This window comes from Dermacentor andersoni, chromosome 6, assembly GCF_023375885.2.
Source record: "Dermacentor andersoni chromosome 6, qqDerAnde1_hic_scaffold, whole genome shotgun sequence".
Classification (NCBI taxonomy): Eukaryota; Metazoa; Arthropoda; class Arachnida; order Ixodida; family Ixodidae; genus Dermacentor; species Dermacentor andersoni.
In genome coordinates, this window is record NC_092819.1 from 156979279 (window position 1) to 157006831 (window position 27553).

The window sequence follows — 27553 nt, forward strand, 5'->3', positions numbered from 1 at the left end:
TACATTGGTGTAACCGCATGACAGGATGATGGCGTGCATTTGCGCATGCAGAAATGCTGGCACTCTGCAATGGCCCATAGCCAGGCATAGACCTGTCTTCAAGAAAGTTATTTTACATGTTAAAGAAAGGAGAAGCTGTGAGAACAGGACAACAGAGCCAGTGAGCAGTGGTTATGCAGTCTATAGAAGGCGCTTGGTGTGAGAAAGCCAATCCAAAACGAGAGAAGCCATCTCGGTGGGCAGTAGGGAATAAATGGTGGTCATAAGTACAGCAGGCATGATACAGTCATTGATCCTAACAGAGTAATGAAAGTCAAACGTACCAAAAGCCACAAGATGCTGCGTAGACTTCCAGCTGTTGTTTACAAGACATGCTAAGCTGGCTTTGCAACTGAGCTATTTGTGGCTTGATTTACATAATGACGTTTTGCAAAGTGGCACTTAAAGACAGTCAGTGTAAAGGGAACAAAAAGATTGCAGCTAGCATTCTGTCAGTTGTGTTGACATCATGTCACCTGTTGCTTGTGTTTATTTCACACTTTTATTGGATACCTTCAAGTCGTTCACTTACTGCTTTGCTTGTTTTCTGTGGACTGCTCCAATGCTGTTGCTTTCCAGGGCGTGTTCATGCAATTGTGCCAACGCACAAAGCACATAAAAAATTTCTGCCTGGTTTGGATTTGCCTCAACCTGTTGTGCTTTTTTATCTGTTACCCGACTGTTGTAACTGCCTGCTTTTGCAAGGGTTTGTGTTCAGGTTTGGGGCACTGTTCAAAAAGTGCCTCTCCGTCTGTGCAGTCCCAAGACCACTACCGAGTGCTCGGCCTGCAGGGAAAACGATATGCTGCCACCGACCATGACATCAAGAAAGCCCGTGAGAACTGCTGCTGACTCTTTTTTTATGGTGATTGCATGCTGTAAATTGGAAAGAAAACATATAGCTTTGTGGGTTTCTTCTTTTGTTGTGTGTGAATGTTCACTGCAAGACGATGAACATGCTACTATTGAACAATTACAGTGCCTATTGTTTGGCAAGTTGGTATTGATCTCGTTTTCAAAACATTAAGAGCCGACAAGAACAGCTCCTTGATTGCTCTTTCTTTCAGTTTCTGGTGTCTGTGTGCATAGTCGTTATGAAAAAACAAAACAAAGAATGACTGCATGTGACTTTATGGCAACTATATGACTGTAAAGAAAAGTGGTTGTTTTAATTGGGCCTTCTTGTTGAATAATATTGGTTTTTACAGTTTGTAGACCAAGCATTGAAGGTGTTGAGATGAAGGGGGGGGGTATATTGAACTGAAAGATGATGAAGTGTAAGATGAAGAAACGAAAGCATAACATAATAGTTGTTGAATTTGATGTCTACCATATGTGAAGTTGCAGTGTTATAAGCTTTATGCTGACATTATTTTTGTTTGATTTTTCACTTGCGCTCAATAAACACATGCACTCAATAAATATTCCTTCACCAGTCACTAGAATTGTGCTTACTCATTTAAGTGCAACAACTGTCTTTCATATCGTTCCAGCATATCGTTGTGCAATTCACAGCTACAGTTCTGACAGCTTGCAATTTTATATGTTGCCAGAGCCAGCACAGATTTTGGCACAGGACTCACTCTTAATGTTCCTCTCATGAACACCACTAGCTCATGGCTGTCTGAGGTGACAGTCAAAAATGTATTGAATGTTACCATGCCACCATTATCGCTATTGTCATTGTTGGGATGTTTTCACTGTCATCATATTCTCAATGCTGAGCTTTGCACAGTAAGTGATACATGGATCGTTCATTTTAAACAGTGCCAAAAAAAAAAAAAAGATGGACATGGAAGAACACAGGGCCAGCGTTGTCCTGTGCTCTTCCTTGCCCATGTTTTTTTTTTTTTTTTTCGCTGTTTAAAATGAATGACCCATACCAACTAGCTCACATCAAAACCCTTCTAGGACATATGGATGTTTAAAAGGGGTTGAAGTTCTGGCCATTCTGATCTACCTCTGAGTCATGAGAATGGTTTGATTTGGCCACTGCAGACAGGCGCAAGGTGCTGCTGCATCACCCCGACAAGCGGCGAACGGAGGGCGAGCAGGTCAGGGACCTGGACCGTGACTACTTCTCCTGCATCACTAGGGGTGAGTGACTGAATCACCACTGGGCACCCACACTCTTTTTCATACTTAGCAGGCAGCTCTGCAAACACCAAGCAAGTGTTCTTTGTGGTCACTGGTTATTAGAAACATGCCACTTCGCTCGTTCAGTGATAAGTGAGTCCAGGTCTGTGACACCTTTATGTGATAATTATCATATTTTCTGACATAGAACTCTGTTGCTGGCTAATTTCTGCATTGCTGAGTTTTCTATTGCTGTTAGTGGTTTATAGTTCCTGTTGACCATTGGCATGTTCCGCTTGAATTCGCAATTTTTCTATAGGCAATTCATGTGTTGAGCGAGCCTGTTCGCTTATTTGTTTTTACGAACAGTGGCTATCTAGTCTTTTACCACTATTTAATGATGCCGACTGGTCTGAATTTTACCGTGCCACAGATATTGACACGAGCACTTGTTTGTCTTCATCCGGCAACCACGTTTCAGCGCCTAACAAATGTTATCGCACAGCACAGGACGCACCTGCTTGTATCGGAAGTTTCTGGAATGTTATCGATCGTTCTATGCAGTGTCTGTCACAGAACCTTGTGTAATCTGATTGCATATATGCGCGACGTGAATAGTGTACAACTTTGTGGAAGGCACGTGGGTCCCAGCAATTACTCTGGAACATTAGACGACCGATGTATAAAAGTCGATGCGCTTGACCCGCCCATCAGATTTTCTATGATCGCCGACTGTGTTCGCCACTATTGTTGTGGTTTAAGTGCAACTTGCTTTTGAGGGCACAAGTTCGCCCAATAAAGATTTAGTTTCGCCATTGACAGTTTTGCTTCTGTGTTCGTCACAGTCACTACCACGTGACAATATCAACAAAGCAGTTGTCATCCTTACCGATACAGTCAAATCCTCATTACTACGGACCCCACATTAACAAATTTTTCAAATTTACAAATATTTACGAAATCCCCACCAGATTGCCTATATTTTCAATGTAAAAATATTATTTCAGAACTACGAATTTCAATACAGCGCATATTTCCGAATAACGCATGTTGTTTATTGTCAGTATTACAAATCTTGGCTAAAAGTAACAATGCCGCAACTCTTGCGTAATACAGAAACCGCGAGTGCCGTAGCTATCATCATCACCATGTGGAGTGCCAACTGCTTCGCCACAAACTTCGCGACCACGGTGGTAGAATAGGAGAGGTGGCCAAGGGGCGCCGCTTCGCCAATGCACCGCGCATTATGCGGTGGCTCTCGAGTTGCTGCCGCTTTGCACGAGGTGGCAGCAGGGGTAGTCTCGGCCCATTTCTCCGCTCCGCCGTACTTGAAAGTATGTAGCCGGCGGGCGTTCACAAGCATTCAAACTGTATTTTTACGCCTCTGACGTTTGAGAAAGAGCTCCGCATCGTAGTGCCGTACACCAGACACATCTTCAATCACACTGAATAGTTACCGTCGCTTAAAACAGACTTTTTGTGCTGATTTACGTATGACTTCAGACGCGTCATTTATTCCTTGTTTATTGGATTGTTTTATTTCTTTACTTCGCTCGATACAGATTGGCTCTGAGAACATGCGGTGACTAATGTGTCATTGTCAAACTAATCGTGTTTGATACGAGTATCATTTTTATATGTTCATGATCAATAAGTACATCTGTTTCTTCTTCCTGATTATAATATTAATAAAAAATTCTTTATTAGCATGTACGACATGCAGAGAGAGTATTTACTATCTTCCCGAAAGTACTGCTGTCGGGTTAACCAATATGTGTATGCAGTTGCCGACCGTTTATTCGGACCTCACGGGGACTGCGGAAATGTCCGAATAAACAGGTGTCTGAAAAAGCAGATTAAGAAAAAAAAATGAAATCCTTTATTTCCACGCACTTATTCGGGCTCAGCAGTAGACTTGAAGAAATCGTGAATGCGCCGTTGCACGCTGTTCCGTTTACGCGCAATCAGGTAAGCCTGAATCTCGGAGAGGGTCGTACGGTCACTATAGGCGGCTGAAAGCACAGTCACTGCTTGTACACGCTCCGCATGCGACGGCAGCGTAGCACATGGTGCGTCATTTTCCGACTCAAGAGTCATCGTCCGGCGGTGCAGCGGAAACCTGACGAATGATCTTGCCGTCGTCGAGTTCTGCGCATGTCAGTGCAGCAGTGTCAGCACCTGTGAAACTGTCAAATGAGACGGTGTCTGGAGTCGCAGGTCTCGGCATAATATTTTCCGCGTCAGTAGGGAGCACATCGGAAGACGATAAATCTTAGGCCTCCTGGCACTCGCTTGCCGGCATTCCCCAGCGCAGTCTGCGCGGGCACTGTCGGCGCCATTAGAGAGTTGACGTGATGTTTCCGTATGCCGCGTTGGATCACCGAAACCTCGACACAGCACACAAAGCCAACACCAGTCACACAAACGAAAAAACATGGCCTGCTCGCAGCGTCATGCGCGAAGAAACAAATCAGCTGCTGGATTGTCATGACATGGCTTACTAAGCTGAAACCGGAACTGCTGCAGAGCCACTCTATCAAACCAGGCAGAAACGATGATGACGAGCGGGGATTTCCAGTAGCGCCACTTCGTGGGGCAGCAAGCAAGCTCCGTTCAAAACAAAAATGGCGTTCAGCAAGTCGAAACATGCACCGGTCAGAGTCGGTGCATGGTGCTCTCGACCGAGTTGGCTCAAGGAGTGTCCGAAAAATCAGACGAGAGGTTGCAAGGTGTCCGAACTTTCGGCAGTTGTTATACATTATGGTCTATGGGGAGAATGGCGGTGCCGCGAAGCTGACCGAATAATCGGGCATGTCCAAATTTTTGGAGTCCGGAAAATCGGTCAGCGACTGTATATGCATATATTAATAAATTTGCAGTTGCATGAATGCTCTGCTCACAAGGAAATGATTTTGGTTCATTTGCTGCACTACTATGTATCAATGGGAATACTCCAGTATCCAAAGAAAAAAAATTTAAAACCACAAGACAAGACTAAAAAACTAAGGAAGCTATCGAAACTGGTTTGAACTAAACTCTAAAAAAAATTTACACCCTTTGGGGCTTATCTTGTCCCCAAACAATAGACGTCATCTGCCTTGCTTCCGTTTCCTCTCTTGAAAACACGGCGCTCGCTACTTTCCTGTTGAGAATGCTGTGTCAAGCTGATAGCGCGCAAGCCGTTCGTGACTAGGAAGTACCGGGCTCGCAGCAAAGAAATGCGGGCAAGACAGATGACAATTATTGTCTGAGGACAAAATACAACCCAAAGGGTGTAAAAATTTTTTAGATTGTAGTGCTTCGCAACAAATTTAAAGGCGTGGGAGATATATATCATGTTCACATACCTTCCTGCGCTCAATTGTGCTGTCGTGGTGCATTTATTTAATTGTATACACTGCAGCTTTGAAAAAGTATTCAGTTTCTAGCATAGCGTAATTGTATTCACAAGTTGAATCCCAATAAAATATTTTGTTACATTTATTTGGACATTTTTTTTTTTCTGTTCTTGGGAGCTGAACAATAATTAAGCGATTGGTGAGCGCGTGACATTTAGTTACAGCCAGACGACCATAAATCAACTACGTCCATGAGCCAATGACGTGAAGACCAAATTTTTTTGTACATTGTACATGCACTGGTAAGAATTTTCACTTCCAGAAAAATCCACGCGCGTCCCTTGTGATCGGCGTTCCGTATCAGCCTTGTCGAAATTACCCGCACCGATTAGAAATTTTTAAGCTCCAGAGAGCTTGACATACTTTTTTTTTTGTAGACAAGGCCAACAGACAGCCTCTACAAATTACTAAAATCATAAACAGCGTTTTAAGCCAGAAATATTTCGATAATAACTGACCTTTTACAGCACAGCGAAAGCTTGTGATGCATGTCTTTGGGCTCATAAACCCATTTCGCCACCTGGCGACTGCTGCAGAAACTCAAGAGGTGCGGCGACGCGTTTGCGGCACTCGTTTGGCAACCTCTCCTATTCTACCACCGTGTTTACGACAAAGGCCCAATATCCAACTATGAATGCAGCTAGTGACGGCGCCAAGAAGTGAAAGCAGTTTTCGCTGCAGGACAAATTGGACTTATTGCAGGAAATCGACGCAGGGGAAAAGCAAATCGACATGTGCAGACAGCGTGGCATTGCCCCATCGATCGTCACAACCATATTGAAAGACTGAGACAAGATTGTCAAGCTTCACTGGGAATAGCAACTCGCCCCTACGAGGAAACGGCTGTGACTGGGAAACTTTCAAAATGTGGACCAAGCTGTTCTCACATGGTTCAAGGATGCCAGACTGCAAAATGTTCCCGTGTCTGGCCTAATGCTCCAAGAAAAAGCCAGCGAATTTGCCGATGCACTTGAAATAACTGGGTTCGATGCCAGTGCAGGTTGGCTTTTTCAATTCTGCCAAAGGAACGGAATAACTTGGCAGGTAGTCTTGGGCAAGGAAAAGGCTGCTGACAGAGAAGGTGCGGATTCCTGGCGCAGTGATCGTTTTCTAGAGGTGTATGAATGTCACTTCGCTCACCGCCAAATCATCGTTCTTGGACACCTCGTGGATGCCAGAGGCGTGCGACCTGATACGGACAAAATTCGTGCCATTGTCAACTTTCCTGTTCCGAAGTCTACCAAGGACGTTCGTAGTTTCGTAGGGCTGTGCTCTTGTTTCTGGCACTTTGTGAAAAATTTTGCGACCATCGCATGTCCCCTTACCAACCTCATGAAGAAAGACGCCCCTTTTTCTTGGGGTCTGGACCATGCCGCATCTTTTTCGCAGCTCACTACTCTCCTTACCACGGCTCCAATTCTGGCCCACTTTGACCTGTCTGCCTCAATGGAAGTTCGAACTGATGCCAGTGGTCAAGGCATAGGAGCAGTGTTAGCACAACACCAGCCTGGACATGATCGCATTATAGCCTATGCCAGCCGACTTCTATCACCCACCGAGCTCAATTATTCAATCACAGAGCGCGAGTGCCTCGCTCTTGTGTCGGCTGTTGCGAAGTTTCGTCCATACTTGTATGCACGCCCATTCTGTGTCATCACTGAGTGCCACGCTCTCTGCTGGCTATCCTCACTCATGGACCCCACGGGACATCTCGTTCACTGGGCTTTACGCCTACAAGAATATACCTTCTCCGTGGTATATAAGATGGGACGCTTGCACCAGGATGCCGATTGTTTGTCCCGCTACCCCGTTGACGAACCGGCTGATGCGGACGCCATCGCTTGCATTTTCTCTGTGTCGCAGTTGCTTCAAATCGGCAACGAGTAGAGCCGCGATCCCTCATTACAAGCCCTCATCGACCATCTGGAGTCAATGCCTGGCGACACCTCTCTCCGGATGTTTCTCCTCAAGGACGGGACATTATACCACCGCAATTTCGATCCACACGGCCCTGACCTTCTGCTCGTCATTCCATCACACCTGCGTTCGACTGTCCTCCACCAACTTCACGACGCTCCCTTGGCTGGACACTTGGGCGTCTTGCGCACATACGACCGTGTACGCCGTCGATTCTTTTGGCCAGGTCTCGCCCGCTCCGTGTGGCGCTACGTTGCCGCTTGTGAGCCCTGTCAGAGCCGGAAGAAGCCCTCCACACCTCCAGCTGGATGTCTCCAGCCGATCGACATCCCACCGGAACCCTTTCTCCGTGTTAGTCTAGACCTTCTTGGACCGTTTCCTCTCTCGGGCTTCGGAAATAAATGGGTCGCCGTCGCTACTGATTACGCTACGCGGTACGCAATCACCAGAGCCCTTCCGACAAGTTGTGCTACTGACGTTGCTGACTTTCTTCTCTATGACATCATTTTAGTGCACGGTGCCCCGCGCCAATTACTCACTCACCGTGGCCGCAGCTTTCTCTCAGCAGTCGTCGAGGACATCCTCCGCTCCTGCTCGACTAAGCACAAGTTCAGCACGTCCTACCACCCACAGACCAACGGCCTCAAAGAGCACATCAACCGGACCATTACCGACACACTTTCGAAGTACGTTGCGACCGAGCACCACGACTGGGATCTCCACTTACCTTATGTGACGTTCGCGTATAATTCATCGCGTCACAACACGACACGACCGGCTATTCACCATTCTATCTCCTATATGGCTGAGAACCCGCATTGCCTTTGGACAATTTGCAGCCCTCGTTCACACGTTCAGCCACTGAATACGCCCGCGACGCGATCGCACACGCCGACCACGCACTCCAGCTCGCCCGCACCCGTCTCGAGGCCTCACAGGAGCATCAGAGACACCTCTATGATTGCCACCGTCACAACATGCACTTTTCTCCGGGGTCTCTAGTGCTTCTCTGGTCACCCATTCGACGTGTGGGCCTTTTCGAAAAGCTGCTGTCGCGCTACACTGGCCCATACCGTGTGGTACGACAAGCGACCGATGTCACGTATGAAATCATCCCCGCCGACCTCTCAGCGTCATCGTCAGCTGCAAGTGACATCGTTCACGTGGTGAGATTAAAGCCATACCACGCACCTTTCACCGCAGATGTGTAGATTAAGCGCCGGGATGGTGCTTCTACTGCCGGGGGTGATGCTACGGAACAGCCGCCACAGTGTGGCTGCACTGAGGAGGAAGAAGACGATGTGTGTGCCCGTTTGACATAGCGTCGCCATTTCGGCCTCCGTTAGCTCCCCTGTAAATAAATTGTGCATCAGCTACACGTAACAATATTTTCAACGCGGATGAGACCACGTGTTTTTATCAGCTCCTGCCAGACCGGACGATGCACTTCGAAAGGCAGCAGTGCAAAGGAAGGAAGAACTCGCATCTTAGCGTGACAGTCCAGTCCTGACAGTCCAATGCAACAGGCACGAAGAAAATTAAACCGCTCGTCATTGGCAAGTGTGCAAAGCCTCACTGCATGAAAAACATCTTGTTGTTACAGTACGACTACCACGCCAACAAACGAGTCTGGATGACCAGAGGACTCTTTTCCAAGTGGCTCATCAAACTCGACGACTAAATGAGGAGGGATGACCGAAGAATTCTACTGGTTGTCAACAGCTGCTCTGTTCACATTGTGAATGTTCTCTTGACACACATTCGCTTGAAGTTTCTGCCACCAAACAAACGTCCTTGCTGCAACCCCTAGACCAGGGCATTATAAAGAGTGTGAAACTAGAATTTCATAAGTGCCTTGTGCAGTGGTTGATCATGGACCTCCGCCTAAAGCAGCTGACTGCAGTCAATATTTGTCAGGCAGTGGAAATGGTCACAGGAGCTTGGTGGAACTTGAAGGCGTCCACCATTAGCAACTGTTGGCGAAAAGCAGGGCTTGTCAAAACGCCTGTGCAGCTTGAAGATGACCTGGAGGTGGCCGACAACAACCCAGGAGACCTGTGGATCGAGGTTGTGGAACTGTTGCCTACCATCCTTTCCTTCGACGACTACGTGGAGAGTGACAGCGCAGCACTAACGGCGGCGGCCCTGAAAACTGGAGGGATTGTTAAACTGTATTCGCGACGTCTCCAGTGACGATGACGACCCGAAGGAAGACAACTGTGGGTCACCGAATACAGAAAATGCGAGCATGTCGAACATCGATGTTTTTCTGCACATGAACAAAGTCCGCACTTTCGTCATCCGGTGCAGTGACGTGCCCGATGAGGTATTGTACAAACTGGAAGGTGTTGACGCATTCCTAATTGGTCGTTTTTACTGCACGCGCCAGAAGCAAAACATTCTTATTTGAGAGTAGGCTTGTTTGCACATGCGTCTACCACCAAGGTACGTCATTTTCATTCCTAGGTTTGTCCACTGGCTTATAACTAAGTTTTTCATTACAATGATATTTCAAAATAATGAACGATTTTCGGAGGACCCGTGCAATTTGTTGTATCGAGATTTGATTGTTATGTAAAATGTGCTTTGGAAGCCTTCGTTGCTTGCAAAGAGTTTCATCCTGCTCACTGTCCTACATGGTTCTCTACGGAATTGCACGGTTCTGCTCCTGCAAAAGCTAAGGGGGGAAGTTCAAGAACATAGAATAATCAGAGTGGTACGAAAAATTTAGTCTCTTGCAAAGCCAGGTGAAACACATAATGCGTAGAGACAGTGATGCATACCGTATTTACACGATTGTAAGTCGACCTATTTTTTAAAATTTGATATCTGAAGTGAGGGGGTCGACTTACAATTGAAACCAAAACATGGCACCGCCAAAAAAGGGAGATCAACGAGATATCGGGGAAGATAAAACATAGTTACAATTTTATGTTTGCTCTATGGGCCTACCTGTAGCTTTTCGCTATCCTGCGTGTTTGTTCACTTTTTGGAAGGGTTTTTCAACATTTTTTTAGAGTTTTACAGTGCACACAACACACATGGGAGAGTGTCGATAGTTGATGGAAGTGCCGCTGTTCCATTCGCAGCGGCACCCTCAGAACGGTGATGCTTGCGGGGCGTATCGGTAGTTCATTGAAGAGCAGACACCACTCATGTGTTTCTCTTTTCCTGTACCTCTTTAGTTTCATGCGTTCAATTTGACTGCCGGCCACATGCTACTTCCGTGCTTCCTCAGTCGTCATGAGTGCTCAGAGTCCACTAAACATTCGGCGCTCGCTCACAGCAGTGTTCAAGAGGGATGCCATCGTTTACGCCGAAGAAACAAATTACTGTGCAGCGGGCCGCAAGTTTGATGTTTTGCTGTGAGTATGAGTGGCTGGTTGCAGAAGACCGCGAACTTATGCCGACCGGACCTGTCAAAAGAGCCTCCCTGATGGCTGCGTGTGGTTGGGTGCATTCTGCGTGGGCTGCTGTTCCACAAGATGTCGTGGTGCGGTCGTTTGCCAAATGTGGAATTTCACTGGACGACGACGCTCTGTGGGACCGTAGCAGCGATGACAATGGCAGCACTAGTGAGGACGATGGCACAAGTGAAGGCGAATGGTCCAGTGACCATGCCAGCTACCAATAAATTTGCGTTATGGAATGAACCATTGGGTGTGTTCTTCCTTTTTTTTTTCTCCCTGTCGCACGCAAAATGGGGGGGTGGTCGACTTACATTCGAGTCGACTTACCGGCACATTAAATTTGTTGAAGAGCATGTAAAATGTGGTCACAAACATTTCTGGACCTATGTAAAAGATTACAGTTCCCCTGGCATTCTTAGAAACTGTGACAACTCAGTCAAATCTCGATATAACGAATCATGTTGGACCGCCGAAAATTATTCTTTACTCTGAAAGGTCGTTATAGTGAAATCCCCAAAATTAACCATTCCACCCATCAATCTATCAGTTCATATGTTGTCATCATTTAAGCTACCCACGAAAAAATCACTCTTGGCTCTCAGCCTGCACTGTTGCTATTTTCCTGAGGTTCTGCCACCATGCACCACCGTATAATACAAGTGACATGCACAAAGCTGATGCTGAGAAAACTACTGATGAAAAAGAAGCTCCATGTCACCTCCTAAGTGCAATGTTTCTTGTTTGTTTGTTTTTCACATTCCTTGCCATGGACACTGCAATTGTCTCACTTGAGAATACCTGAACTGTTCCAAAGCACAATGCTCATAAACAACACCGTCCGGAGACTGCAAAGTGTGACCGTGTGGCATCCCCACGAGTACTGGGGTTACATTCCTCCACGCGCTAGTACAGCCACAGAAAGAAGGATGAAAGAAAATAGAGATGCGCCTCCATTGATAGACAACACTTTCCTGGGCAGAGCATGCTCTGATAAAACCTGATGCGATGTTGCCTCCACAATAGATTAAAAAAAAAGAAAAAAAAAAAGAAATCCCTCCTGCATTTTTTTTATTCAGCGCAGTCTCAGGTTTTCAGAACCAGTCTGCCGAGGCATCTGCATTGTGCACATTGCCTTCTGCTAGCCTACTGTTTCAGCTGTTGTGAAGGACGCACAGAAGTCTAAGAATCCCCAGATTTTGGAATGTTAGTGGTACTGAGGCATTGTTAACACGACACGGAAACTGATTAACGATCGTTATTCTGAAATGTTTGGCATTCTGAAGTTCATAGTACTGAAATATTTTTAGATTCATACCGTGAGAAGTCAGCAGGGGATTTTGGAAAAGTTTGTGAAAAGTAAATGAAGTTTATAGTAACGAGGTTTCACTGTATCACCAATGCATTTGCTGAACATTTTTCCTTGGTTTTCCTGAATACAGCACATGCTCTCGCAGCACTGGTGACTGGCACTATATAGCTTCAGTGACCATTTCAATATTTCTAGTTTTTCAACACACTATATTGCGGCAGCCGTAAGTAAGCTGAAACCAAAGCATTCTCTTGCTTACAACCACATACCAAGTTTTGTTATGAAAGGCTGTTCTGTTTTTGTTCCTCTCCATACGCACATCTTTAATGTAGCTTTGCGTACTACTGCCTTTCCTTCTTGTTGGAAGAATGCCATAGTTGTGCCAGTTCATGTTGGTGGCACCATGAGCAACATAAAAAAATTATCGCCCCATGTCCCTCTTGTCTCCGTTGCAAAAGTGTTTGAAATAGCTATTTTCACACGTGTCATTTTTCTGTAAGCATAAGTTTAGTACTATATACAGCCGAACCCGACTCTCTCGAACCTGTTAACATCGAATTATCCTGTATATTGAACAATTTATGAACATAGTATACATAGTTACAATGAGTGTATACAGCAAAAGTTACGCTTACACCAAACAAAAATAGCAATGACTCCCAATATATCGTACATCAAGCGGAGCAAAAGTGCCCTCAGGAGATGGCTTTCCCTCGCGGCAGCAGGGAAACCAATTCACACGTCTCAAAAGGGGTTTAGCCCGATGGTGGGGCTCCATTTACCGGCTCTCCCTGCCCTGACTGCACCGCGTCGAGAGTCGGCGACACCCCCCTGCAAAAGATTATCCTGGCCTGCCCGCAGTGCTTGCTCGGACAGCCAATCAGAGGTTGTTGTGCCCTTGCCGTGCACGATGGTGCAAGTCCGAGTTGCCTTGCTGCTTTGCTTTCGTTGGGTTTGCACTTTGTAGGCCTTGCGGGCAAGCGGTAGTTGCTTGTAGTAAAGCGTTGAAAAGCTTGGGTCATATTCTCGGACCGAAGATGATACGGTCAGTTTTGTAGATAACCCTGCCTGCTACAGCACCACCGCCACCGTCGATGGGGGACAGTGATCGCGGCAAGGTGATAAGACAAAGTCTTCCCTTGTAGATGCGGATGCTTGTAGTGTTAGTCTATATATATTATGGGGTTTTACGTGCCAAAACCACTTTCTGATTATAAGGCACGCCGTAGTGGAGGACTCTGGAAATTTCGACCACCTGGGGTTCTTTAACGTGCACCTAAATCTAAATACACGGGTGTTTTCGTATTTCGCCCCCATCGAAATGCGGCCGCCGTGGCCGAGATTCGATCCCGCGACCTCGTGCTCAGCAGCCCAACACCATAGCCACTGAGTAACCACGGCGGGTGTAGTGTTAGTCTTATGAAAAATAAGGTATTCCCGAAAGTGGCGATCCAAGTATGCGACACCCTGTTTTTGGCCATTTTTAGAGCAAGTGGCCTGGAATAAGTGATCCTGGCACTGTGATAAGACAGCATGCTTGGCATTGTACCAAGAAAGCCTTCCCTTGTAGATGCCGATGCATCTAGCGTTAGCCTTGTCAAAAAGAAGTTATGTGCGGAAGCAACGATCTGAGAATGCGTCACATCATGTTTGGTCACTTTTAGATTAATCACTCGAGCTCTGCTGAATCCAATATTTAGGCACTCTCCATTTGGAGGTTGAGCCGTGCTTAGTGTCGTCGTTTTAACATCTTGCAGCACATTCGTGTGATTTTAACAGCATGTTTGGGCAGTACGTTTCCCAGATATTAAGTTCCTTTTCTCACGGTTCCGTGGAAAATGTATTACAGGAGTTCCACAGGGGTCACCATGGATGGTGAAGAAACGAGCTCTTGCATAGCATGACGACGACAGCGCACCGTTTGCAGTTTGATTGCAAGAAGTTATTTTACATGTTAAGCCAGTGGTACCAAGTTGAATCCCTTGTTCTTGGCTGAAGAAGTGCATGCGTCGCAGGATGGACTGGTAAAATGGTTAACCTAGGCAAGGGCCTCCATCCCGTTTGGGATTTTTGTACAGTTGTACAATAAACGCAGAATATCAAATGCCCTGTGGATCGTACGGAGGACGACATGTTGTGGTTCTTCATAGACAGCCATGAAGTATTGTCTGAGAGAGATGATGATGGACATTAAGGAAATCCCCATTCCATGAAGGTAAAGCTTGCTGGTTGTGTCTCTTTTAGTTGTCAGAATCTGAAGCACGCATGTGTTTTTCTAGCAAAGAAATCAGGTGTTCATATGATTTCTATGTACTTCGTTTAAAAGCTCTAATGTCATTTCTAGGTTAGTTTTCTACTTTGCACCCACAAAGACCTTTTTGATTCCGTGGCGTGTAAGAATTGGCCGTGAATACTGTGAATTGATACGGTTGTGTGTTCCTTGTGTAATGAAGAAGAAGAGCACAAGGACAAGGCCAGCCAGATCGTCTGTTCCATGCCTGCAGTGCAACGAGTGGGCCAGCCGGATCGCCAGTGTTTAGCATGACCGAGAGCTGTTCTGGCAACCAGCTGTTCCTGCGCTGCGTCACCTGCCTTCTCGATTGCGAACAGACGCTACCATCTGAACTGTTCAATACACTCCATTACAATTGGTGGAGGTGCGGGGTATTGAAGAACATCTACACCCTGGAACTCTGGTCTCGGACTTTGCTTCCCGTCATGCCCGACTCTCCCCAGCCGACGTCACCGCCACCCTGCGTTGCCTGCTCTGGCGCTGTCCCGCAACGCCATCCAGCGGTTTTCAGCGGTACGGATGAGCAGGACGTCAATGACTGGTTGTCTACCTACGAACGAGGGAGCTTGCACAATCGATGGGATGATACCCCCAAGTTAAACGCCGTCATCTACCTTGTGGGAGTGGCTCACCTGTGGTTTAAAAATCATGAAGTCGACTTTCAGTCCTGGTCTGCATTGTTAAGAACGGCCCAGCTGAGGTGCAAGTGTTGCCAGCCAGTTGCGACGGCGGCGGCGTCAACTTTCAAGGAACGCCACCGTTACGCTCTAGCCTCGTCGCCGTTGTGACTAAATGAGTTCGACGAAGCAGGCTTTGTGGCGCAACACGACACCGCCAACCGGGTCGGCCGTGAGCGGGGGAGTTGCCGTGGGAACGTCGTCGGGGACCCCTTCCCACGCGCCAACCAAGACGCAGGACAATGGCTACCCGGGCGCGCTGCGAGGGTCAGCTCCGAGTTCTACGAAATCCGTGTGACGTCGGTTCCGGACCGGACCGTGAACCTGTGTGTGTGTGTGTGTGTGTGCGTGTGTGTGTGTGTTTAAGCCATCCCGGAGAGAGGCGGCGTGTTTACAATGACTGGACGAACATTTCCATCCCCTTGGAATCAAGGGGGGGGGGGGGGGACCGAGTGTTTATAAACCGCTGTTGTGCGGATGCTCAAGACACTTTCTTAAGCTGTCATGTTGGACTGAGAAACTCTCTCAAGCAGTCATGTTAGACTGACGCACTTTCTCTCGAAGTCATGCTAGACTGATGATCTGCATGTAAATACTGTAAATAAACCCTTATTCCTCATTCTCGATGAGAAGCAGTCCTTCTCTTCATCAACGTCCTCAGCGTGGATAAGTTGGAAAATGGCATGGGCCAGCTACCTTCTAATTCATGCCCAACTCCAATCTTGACAACGGATCACGAGCGATGGGATTGAGCCCCCAATCCTGACAGCGTTCAAGGCCAGTTTCGCTGAAGTTTTCAGTCGCCCCGCCGTCCACAAGTTGCGCGCCGAGTAGCGGTTACGAGAGTGAGCGCAACAACCCGGTGAAACATTCACCTGTTATATCGAAGAGGTTCTCTACCTATGCAAACGTGTGGATGCTTCTATGCCCAAAAATGACAAATTGAGGCACATATTGAAGGGTATCGCCGATGACATTTTACAAATGTTGGTCGCCAAGAGTCCACGCACCATAGCAGAGCTCATAAACTTGTGCTAAAGCTATGACGAGTTGAGGAAGCAGCGCGATTTGACCAGGTGCCCCTAAGTGGCTGACGAGGCCCTCTCAACCATGACAGTCTTCTCTGATCGCTCCCCCCTGCTCACACAAATCCAAGCTTTCGTGCGGGAGAAAATTGCACGTCAGCTTTCTCTACTACCCTTCGCTGAGCTACCCCAACAGCAGCCGCTGCCGCAACAGCCTCCTACATAGGTCGCCCCTGCGCTCCAGCAGGTTATTGAAGACCAAGTTACTGAGGCTCTACCAATGCAGAATCAGCAGTACCCTGTCGCCACGCCACTTGCTTACGCATCCTTCGCCGCGCAGCCTCCTCGTCGACCACTCGTTGTGCTACATTCACGGCCGCTACCACCCGTTCATCACCCCATTCATCGACCTGCTCCTGCGTTTGCTAATCCTTGGCGCACACAAGACAACAGGCCCATCTGTTATGCCTGCGGTATTCCTGACCATGTTGCACAACTCTGCTGCCGCCGCATGCTGCACTCTGATGGATTTGTGCAGTCACCTCCCTACGCCAATGTTCAACCTTTCCACGACACTTATCTTAGTCTGCAGTCGAACAGGCCACCAGCCGAGCGCCCGGTCCTTACACGTTGTTCACATTCCCTGCGTCGCTGCTCGTCCCCCATGCGTCGGTGCCCTTCACCCGTGCAAGAGGAAAACTAAGCGCTGCAGTTCAGGAGGCAGGAACTGCATCGCCATCAATGTGTACAAGTCCTCTATTGTCGCCTTCGAACGTTGTCCACCTTTCTGTTGACGGCGTCCCTACCATTGCGCTAATTGATACTGGAGCAGCCGTGTCTGTCCTAAACGAACACCTCCCACTTTACGAAAAGTTACGATGCCACTTTCTGGGTTTTCTCTTCGCACAGCAAGCGCCCAGCCAGTTCAGCCTTCAGCAGCATGTACAGCTAGAGTTGTTATTCAGGGCGTTCTTTATATTGTGGAGTTTGTGATTCTGCAGTTCTGCTCTCACGACGTGATACTTGGGTGGGACTTTCTTTTGCGAAATAACCCCGTCATCAATTGTGCACGTGCTGAAGTCTAATTATCGCCTCTGTGTGGCATGCCCCTCGTCGGCGCCACTTCTCATGCCGCTAAGCTAGTTCTTCGGGAAGACATCGCCTTACCGCCATACTCGTCTGCCGTTGTTCCCGTCTTCTGTGGTGCTGTCTCTGAAGGCGCTGTCCTCTTCACTCCTTCGGAACTTTTCATAACCCGCAAAGATGTTCCCCCCTTTTCGCCACGCTTGACATTTCAGCCGGCTTCAGCGCCATCATTGTCTGCAATCCGCTTCCTATAGCACTGAAGGCTCTTTGCGACAAAGCACTTGGCCATGTTCAGCCTTTTGATGGCATGTTTATAACCGACGTGCCGGATGCTTCGTTGTCACTCTCGTCATCACTCTCGAACACAAGATTGAGAATTTCTTCCGCCGTCAAAGCGCGCTTTCCCTGCGACGCCATGTTTGGAAAGAGACGGGATTGCAAACTTTTTGTCGATAAAAACAACAAGACTGACCTCAGACAGTGGACAACTATGTCCATCTGGTAGAAAACACATGAATCAATCACTACACAAGTTGTGTTGTGCTGCCATCTATTGAAGAAACCCAAAACAAACCATACTCTGAGCGGCCGGTGATTCGCCGGCCAAAGTGACTTTGGCCTCAGCCGGTGCGGCTGGCGGATCGCCGGCCGTGGAAGCCAATGGGTTAACCTGTCCAGTGATGGCTTTCTTTTTACTTCATCATGATAGTGAAATGTCAAATTTTATTCTTTCTTTGTGCCTTTCTTCGATCTGGACATACAGTAAACGCTCATTAACTCGAACACTAATATGTCGAAATATCTGTCAAGTCAGTCTTTTCCTGGTTCAGTGTCAACTCCATGTATTTTTCACTTCTCGTCTCGAAATGCTCTTGCACCGCACTTTCAATTTCATGAAATCTCAACTGTGAAATTGTCAGGAAAAAGTCAGTACCCAAAGGAATCCATACTTTGCGGCCACTGAAATATCGGCAAAAAGTGTCAGAACCGTGAGTTTGTAGCGAATTGGTTCACATGACATTGGCTGGTACGCCAACCAAGGTCTTGTGAGAGAGGGCAACCCTTAGCAACTGTTGCTAAAAGGAAAGTACACGTGACTTCAGCAATGTGCATGCTCACGTGTGCACTTCTATGTTTGTGGAACTGCGCGCTACGCCACGTTAGTTGTGATGCTTGACTGTGGATTTAGTGAATACTCCTGCAAGAAAGGTGCGAGCATGACAATGTATAAGCAGCGCAAATCACTGACATTAGAGCAGCTTTCACGATATACTTGACTAGGCTTTGGACACGTCGGTGTCTTTGTGTAACAGCGTTTGCTTGGCTCTGTGCAAAGATTGCTAATGTCCGTAGACACTCAACGTGTTGGGGGCCAAGTCGCACAATATCTCACAAAAGTGATCTGCCAAAATACCGCTCCTGGTAGGTTGAACTCTTGGGTGAAATTTAGCAGCTGCTGGCACCTATATTGAAAAATTCTATGTAGTCTGTCGACGGCCAGAGGCTTATATTTTCATGAATTCACTTATCTCGGTACTCCACCTATCTAAAAATTTTTCCTGTTCTTACAGCTTACAGTTAACAAGGATTTAATGAAATAAGCCTCAGTGGAATTGAAAACTGTTAACTCACCCTATGCCATCCCTGCGCACATCTGTCAACATCCCTAAAAAATTGCTTCACTTTGCCAGCCTACCATATTTCCTGATTTTCCTTGCATGTTGGCTCTCTTGCAGCATACGAAATACTGGGCAACCCCGTGCGGCGACGTTCCTATGACAGCGTGGACCCTGAATTTGACGACGACATCCCAACCAATTGTGCAGAGTCACGGAACAACTTCTTTGCCACATTTCGGCCAGTCTTTGATGCAAATGCAAGGTGAGGCAGCACAGCTTGCTGTCAAAGATTACTTGTGTGTGCTACATTCTGGGGTGGCTGCTGAGCGTGATGTTCAATTCCTGACCACGAAAGCCACATTTCAATACAAGAATAATGAAAGGACTCGTGTGTACCTAATTTTGGTGTGCATTAACTGCTGAGGAGTATAGTGGTCACTGGAATTTGCAGCAATACAGATCAGGCCACTTATAATGCTTATAGTGCAAGACTGGTTATAGTGCGGTGTATTTTGTCTTCTGTTTATTTTCCAATAATATTCAATATAGTTCTATATGTATACTGCTTATAGCGCACTCGTGCAAGACGAAATAACATTTATAATGCAGTGGTCAAAAAATTCTGTCGACAAGTGAGGCAGCAAGCGTGCATCTCAACGAGGTGCAAGGTGAAAGAAGAGGAGGAGAGACACAGCGAGCAAGCAAAAGAACAAAGAATTGAGGAGGATGGGGGAGACGGCAGCAGTTTGCTGGTGGGTCAGCAGGTGCACTGAGGTTGCCTAGGCGACAAAGCCTTCTGCTCTGGCCGCTTTCCAGTCGCGCTTGGTTCGCACCGAATGCGTACGCATGTGTCGTCCTTTGGCTCTTCAGTGTGTGTGCACAAATGAAATACAGTTGCCAACTGATTTTTTTTGGAAATGGACGGGGTCACAATGATGTCTGAATTATAGTGCAGGCCGTAAAACGAATTTCGACGCTAAAATCAGTTTGTTTTTTTACAACACTGCCACCGAAAAGATCGCTTGAGGCCACAAGTGCATTTTGCATTCACCTGCCACGAAGCACAGATATTGCATGTGCTACCTTAACTCTGTGATGTTGTCAGTTTAAACTGTGTTCCGCGAGTTCATCAATTCATAATGTTGTCCACACCCAAGCTTTCGTGGTTCCTGCTAATATGCACACATACAAACCTGCGAAATGTGTCTGCGGTAGTTGCTAGTTGTCAATCAACCAATTGAATTGGGTATGCTTGCCATCAAAGTACAATTCTGTTTTCTTGAGTGCCAGTTGTTCACTGTGGTAGCTTTGTTTTGCGAAGCCTGTCTTAGTCTGTTTGTTTGTTTGTTTGTTTGTTTGTTTGTTTGTTTGTTTGTTTGTTTGTTTGTTTGTAATATATCATCAGGGCCCAAGGCATTGCAGACTTAAGGAGATATGGAACAGCTGGCAACAAAATAATAAAACAGCAGTAAAAGTGGTTAACAAAACAACTGCTACTTTTACAGTATTAGCTAATGGATATTGGAAAAGATTGTTATGTTTGTTTGTTTATCATTATTAGCCGGATTGTTGGCAGGAAGGTGCTTCCCTTGTGTGGAAAAATTCTGTAGGAACAGACATACTTGTGGGACTGCAAAATTTTGACCAAGGGTCAAAATTCAGTCAGTTCTCGACATAGTCTTCCTTGAGGGCCACACATGTATGCCATCGCTCTTGGAGTTTCATTATTCCACTTTGGGAGATTGGTTTCGTCCTGCTCCTCCAAGGTCATTTATGGTGTCGATGGCGGCTTCATCAGAAGGAAAACAACTTCCACCAAGGTGCTTTTTCATCTGTGGGAATAGGTGGCAGTCCTAGGGAGCCAAATCAGGGGAATAGGGCACGTGCTGAGCAGTTGGAAACCACAGGAGTGAATTGCAGCCATCGCAACAGCCAATGTATGAACTGGCACATTGTCCTTGTGAAACAGCCCCACTTTCCGGAGCATCCCTTGCCGTTAGTTCTTAATTGCTGACCTCAGACGACGAATCTGAGCTGCATAGTATTCCCCGTTGATGGTTTGACCTTCTGAGAGGAATTCCAGGAGAATGACACCCTTGCAATCCCAGAACACTGATGCCATAACCTTGCCAGTGGATGAAACCACCTTTGCCTTTATGGGGCGGGGGGATGTGGGATGTTTCCACTGTTTCGAGGCTTCTTTTATTCTTTTTTGGGCGGCCTGGCAGAACAAGCCTCAGAGATCAGAACAACAGCCTCCAAGCACCCCGTGCGTTTGCGCATGAAGCCACATCAACATCAACATCATTTCGACGCCGTGCCAGAGAGCGTTGTGGCGTCGTGCTAACAAGGACTCGCGTCATGCTCAAGCTCGGATAAAAAAGACAGCAGGTGCTCAGCATAGAAGAAAAATTAGACATCATTCGTGTTATCGAACGTGACACAAAGAAGTTGGCACTGGCACCTGACATGAGTCTACTCTTGACTACGGTGTGTGGCATTTGGAATGCGAAGTTGCTCAGCAGCACTGCTGCGACCACGTAGAGATGTCGGCTACGAGGTTCGACTTTTCGCCATTGTTGCCTCTGTTGTTGCCGAAGTGTCGCTTAGCTACAGTGATAAGGACGACAGGGAAAGGGACAGCACGGGCGATTCAGGCCCAACAGTGGCAGAAGCTGCGCATTACGTCAGCCACATGAATGCAATCGTCACGACTAGAGCACCACTCCACAATGAAAAAGGCGCCCCGCAACTTCTGCAGTGCTACCACCCGCGTGCACGGAGAACATGCAACGCCAACAAGGAATCTGCCATGTGAGTGTTTGCCGAGAAAAGGCGGCTGGCTGAAAAGCTGGCTTGCAGCTTCAGTAAGTTTGAGGCCGCTGTCCTGTCGTCGCTGCTACACTGCCGCGGCATCAAAGGAAAATCCCGCGAAGTGAATAAATACTGCATGTCTTTTTTCCCTTTTCATCGCACCCTCTCCGAGTTCAGTTTTTTTGACAAGTAAATGGGCAATGTCATGCTATTTTGATTAAGCAGTACTACCGTTTAGCGTACTTTTTTTGAGCTCCAGCCAACTTACGGTTTAACGAGGTTTCACTGTATCAGTAGTCATTGCAAGAAATTTTCATGCAAGGCTTTTTCTTTTCTTTTTTTTCCATGATGAATTGTCTTGTGTGTGATCACATCATCCGCATCAAACATTGTGGCACTTCTTAAATGTATACTTGAAGTAAAACTCTCATGATAGTATGCGTTTAAGGCTAGATGAGCTCGGCATTTGATATGAATGCACAGAAAGAGACAACGGCCGAGCGGGGCGAGCGCAAGCAGCAACAGCAACCGTATTCTGCGTCTTCATCTTCTGCTGGCACCCGTATTTCTCACTACAATCACTCCTCGGCAAAAAAGGAGCCATCCTGGCGACCTATGGAACAGGCAGTGCGGCTATGTGGATCGTAGTGCGGCTTCAGTCGGTCGACATGAACAGTTTCGCCTCTGTGATGCCGTTGGTTCGTAGATGGCTGAATAGGCTCAATGGTGTAGTTGACTGGGGACGTCTGTTGTAGAACCTGATAAGGGCCGTCATACTTTGAGCTCAACTTTGTAGAAAGGCCAGGAGTAGAGAAAGGAACAAGGAGCCATGCCAGCGTTCCAGGTGAATATGATGCAAAAGTCAAGCTTGTGTCACGGCCATGTTTCTGGTTGGTTTGGTCTTGTGCGGTAAGTGAGCGAGCGATCTCACGACATTCTTCGGCATAAGTGGCGGCTTCAGATAGAGTCGTAGATTCGGAAGCGTCGAGGTGATACAGAAGAATTTCGTCCGTAAATGCGGAAAGTTCGTGACCATAAAGAAAAAAGAAGGGAGAGAATCTTGTAGTAGACTGAGTGGCGCTATTGTAAGCATACATAACAAAGGGAAGGATGCGGTCCGAGTTAGTGTGGTCAGCGGAGACGTACATGGCGAGCATGTCGCCGAGAGTATGATTAAAGCGTTCAGTCATGCCATTGGTTTGTGGATAATTGGCACTTGTAGTTCTATGGACAATGTTGCAATCGTAAAGGAGGGCTTCTACAGCTTTGGATAGAAATTAACGACCATGGTCACTCAGTAGCTCGCGAGGCACACCGTGTCGAAGAACAAGGTTGCAAAGGTTGAACAAGCCGACTTCACATGCTGTGGCCGCCGAGAGTGCTGAAGTTTCGGCGTAGCACGTGAGGTGGTTCACAGCGACAATGACCTAGCAGTTTCCATCTGGCGTGTATGGTAGAGGGCTGTACAAATCAATGCCGATACAGTCGAAAGGTCGGGAGGGACAAGGCAATGGTTGGAGCAGCCCTGTTACTTTGTGGCTCTTGCGGCGTTGGCACTTCGAGCACAAGTGTACATACTACTGAACGAAGCAGTACATTCCTCGCCAGTAGTATCGAAGCCCTAGACGTGCATACGTCTTTAGTACACCAGCATGGGAGTATTGTGGATCCACATGAGAAGAGGTACAGACGTCGGAACGTAAATGATGAGGAATCTCTAGCAACCATTTACGGGCATCAGGTATGTAGTTGCGGCGGTACAGGAGCCCTTCGCAGATGGCGAAGTAGCGAGTAGTGCGACGAAGCAAGCAGTCAATGGTCCGAGGTGACGGTTGAGATAAATAGTCCAGAAGAGAGGCTATCCAAGGATCCCTGCGTTGCTCTGCTGGCATGTAAGTGAATGTAAGGGATGAAGAATGATAGCTGGAGACAGAAGGAGTACCATGCTCATCGGGCAGTGGTGAGGGCGAAAGAGCGTCAGCATCCAAATGCTTATGGCCTGACCGGTAGACAACACGGATGTCATAGTCCTGTAGACAAAGTGCCCAATGAGCTAGGCGGCCAGATGGGCCTTTTAATGACAACAACCAGCACAGGGCATGGTGATTGGTCACGATGTCAAATGGACGGCCATATACGTAAGGTCAAAATTTGGTGATTGCCCAAACGATTGCAAGACTTTCTTTTTCAGTGACCGAATAGTTTGTTTCTGCTTTGGTGAGAGTGCGGCTGGAGTAAGAGACGACGTACTCTTCGAAGACAGACTTATGCTGGTCAAGAATAGTGCCGAGGCCTACTCCACTTGCGTCCGTGTGGATTTCGGTAGGAGCGTTCGGGTCGAAATGGCGTTGGATATGCGGGGATATCAAAAGATGGTGTAATGTGGCAAATGCGTCTTCACAAGCAGTAGACCATGCTGAGATGCCTTGGCTGTTGGCAAGCAGCTGCGTTGAGGGGTGATTATGTACGTGAAATTACGTACGAATTGGCAAAAGTACAAACACAGGCCTATAATGCTAGAAGTTCTTTCAGCATAGACAGCCTGGGGAACTCGGCGACGGTGCGAAGCTTTGTAGTGTCGGGAAGGACGCCATCCTTGCTGACAACATGGCCTAAGATGGTAAGCCGGCGGGCGGCAAAGTTGCACTTCTTCAAATTAAGCTGCAGTCCAGCGTGTGAAAGGCAAGTCAGGACGCTTGCAAGGTGGGTCAGATAGGAGCCAAAGTCCTTCGAAAAGACTATAACGTAGTCCAAGTAGCAAAGACACGTGTGGCATTTGAGGCCTCTAAATATGTTGTCCATGAGACGTTTGAAGGTGGCAGGCGCATTACAAAGGTCGAATGGTGTCACATTAAACTCATATAGACCGTCTGGGGTTACAAACGCAGTCTTGGGACGGTCAGCTTCATTCATAGGGACCTGCCAGTACCCAGAGTGAAGGTCCAAAGAGAGAAAGAACTTTGCTTCTTGCAAGCAGTCGAGAGCGAGCAGTCGAGGCGCCTATAATCAACGCAACATCTGATGCTACCATCCTCTTTCTTCACCAGCACAACTGGGGAGGCCCAAGGGCTGTGTGAGGGCTGAATAACGCCATGATGAAGCATGTCGTTGACTTGTTCATCAATGACATGGCATTCAGCGTAAGAAACTCTGTATGGACGTTGGCGTAGAAGTGCATGAGTGCCGGTGTACATGTGGTGAACGATGGTGAATGTGCTTCCCAAGGAACATTGCTTGTGATCGAATGACATCCGAAAGCGGCCAAGCAACTCCAAGAGTTGGGTGCGCTGGGCAGGCAGGAGTTCGGAGTTAACGGAAGGAAGGCTTCTAACGAGGACGAATCGACTCTGGTCACAGGAGTAAGGCTGTCGACGAAAAGACTTAACTTATCGTCAGGCAGTTGAGTAGAGTAGACGGAATCAATATCAAGCCGACCTATACATTTGCCATGGAATAAGGTGGCTGTGGAAGAAAAGCAATTCATGACATAAATGGCGCTGCAAGAGTTTTCAACTGTGAGAACTGCAAAAGGGAGGAGGAAGCTTTTGCGAGATGTGAAGGTTTCGGAGGGCGCAAACAGGGCGGTGGAAGAGGGAGCATAGCTGCAAGAAAGTGGTACAAGAACAGAAGACAACGGAGGCATGTCAGTGTCCGCAGCAACGACCACTTGAGAAGAAGGTGGCTTGTCAGAGGAGGCGTCACACATCGGCGACAACTCAAGTTCGGCACGCGCACAGTCAACAACAGCATGGTTAGTAGCAAGAAAGTCCCAACCCAAAATAATGTTGTGCAAACACGGTGAAAAAACAACAAATTCGACTGCGTACAAGATGTCCTGAATGACAAGGCGAGCTGGACGTGCCACTGAAGGTTGAATGTGGTGCGAGGTTGCAGTATGCAGGGAGATGTCGGAAAGCGGAATCGCGATCTTTTTTAACTTGCGGCACAGTTTTCCACTAACAGACAACAGCGGCTCCATTATCAACGAGTGCTTGCACGGAAACTCCTTCGATATTCACGGTTATTTCGTTCGCAGGTAGAAATCGAGGCCTTGAAGTTGTCGACACGAGCACAGTTCTTGCCTCCAGAACTGCGATGGCTAGTTTTCCGCTTGAAAGGGTGGGGGGCGACGAAGCATAGGGGAAACTGAATGGGGACGTTGTGAGGGTGACCCACGTGTGCCATAGCCACGTCGATTCGGTGAGCATGTGCCCATCGTTGTGTGGAAGGAGATCAGGTACAGTGGCTCAGGATTTAAGTAGCCCCGATTTTCTTCGCCCACACTAGTACGAAAGTCACAACAATGACAGAAACGAGCGACATGGCCAGGTAGGCAACAGAAGTAGCAGATAGGCCTGTTGGCCGAGGTGCGCCAAGGATTAGTGGACGGTAGTGCAGGACGGCGAAAAGGTGCTGGGTTGGGGCGGACAGGCGCATGCGCACCGTGGAAGTCATTTGCAGGTCGACCAGGATTCGTGCCGAGCAGCATTGCTGGTGACTGCCTGCGTGCAACTTCAGCATAGGTCAGAGGAGCGGAAACAGGCGGATGCTGGTAAGAAGTTGGTATTGCCTCAGAAATGTGCTCCTCTATGGCTTGTCATAGTGTGGGAGCAAGCACCTTTGTGAAGTCTGGGATGTGGGGAACAAGGGACAATTGTCATGCCACTTCTTCCTGGACAAGCTGCTGAATTTGCTGCATTAACATTGAGGTTTCAATAGCAGCAGCACCAACAGTTAATGCTGACATGTTGGCCGTGTCAAAGCTCTGGAGGCGTGTAGAAATGCGCTGTTTCTGCAACTCGTCATAGAACTGGCAGTACTGAACGACGTCTGTGACAGTTTGGGGATTTTTGGCAATGAGCATTTGGAAGGTGTCATCCTCAATCCCCTTCATGATGTGCCGGATTTTATCAGATTTGGACATATCAATGTTGATGCGATGGCAGAGGTCGACAATATCCTCAATGTAGGAAGTAAATTTTTCGCCGGATTGCTGGGCGGGACCGCGTAGGTGCTGTTCTGCGCTGAGCGAACAGCAGGTCAGCCAAAGACTTCCGCGAAGGTTGTTTTAAAGAACGACCAGTTGGCAATATTACCTTCATGGTTGTGGAACCACAGCCGTGCCTCACCCGCCAGGTAAAAGTTGATGTTGCTGAGTTTGTCACCGTCATCCCATTTATTGTGGGCACTCACCCGGTCATACAAAGTGAGCCAGTCCTCGACCTTGTGCTCGTCGGTGCTGTTGAAAATTACAGGGTCTCACTGTCTTGGTACTCTGGCGCAGGCGACCACCGGGGGTGCAGTAGCACCTTGCTGAGGCACGTTGGCAGGCTTGGCCAAGACGGGGGGTGATGTCCGGGTACAGAATTCCAGGTGGAAAAAGGGAACCAGCACGCTCCAGCCATTGATAGTACGCATTGAAGAAGTCATTGATTTTCTTTGACGACTGATAAAGTGTATTTCTTGGTGGTGCTGCTCCACATTCTCGTCGATCCCACATCGTTGCACTGCTGGAGGTGTGGCGTATTCTTCATGCTTAGCACCCCTTTGCAGAGCCGACGATCGAGCCTGGAATCGCCATCGCGCATCGAAACACTGGTCGGTTCACTTGTCACCTGCTAGGCCTAGCTGCCGAGTCCAGTCCCCTGCAAGAAACCTCGAGGAATCATTTGCCTCCTGCAACTTTCATGCCCACCGCAGCCTTATCGCAAGTAACACTGCAGAATTCTATGGTTCTGGAGAGCTTTCATGGTGTCGCCTTTGAAGACGTCCAAGATTGACTAGACCAGTTCAAGCGCGTCGCCAAGTACAACCATAACACCAGCTCGGAGGACAAACTCCCGAATCTCTATTTCTATCTGAAGGACAATGCTCATACATGGTACGTCAA

General features: G+C 47.7%; 1 protein-coding gene across 1 annotated transcript in view; it reads left to right on the forward strand.

Moving 5' to 3' along the window:
- The window catches only part of LOC126523468 (dnaJ homolog subfamily C member 2), a 134424-nt gene that overhangs the window by 4618 nt on the left and 102253 nt on the right, over positions 1-27553 (forward strand). Inside the window, exons 3-5 of the mRNA XM_050172073.3 lie at positions 799-874; positions 2038-2136; positions 18967-19111. Of these exons, the coding sequence (XP_050028030.2) occupies positions 799-874; positions 2038-2136; positions 18967-19111 (320 nt within the window). The remainder of the gene's footprint in view (positions 1-798; positions 875-2037; positions 2137-18966; positions 19112-27553) is intronic.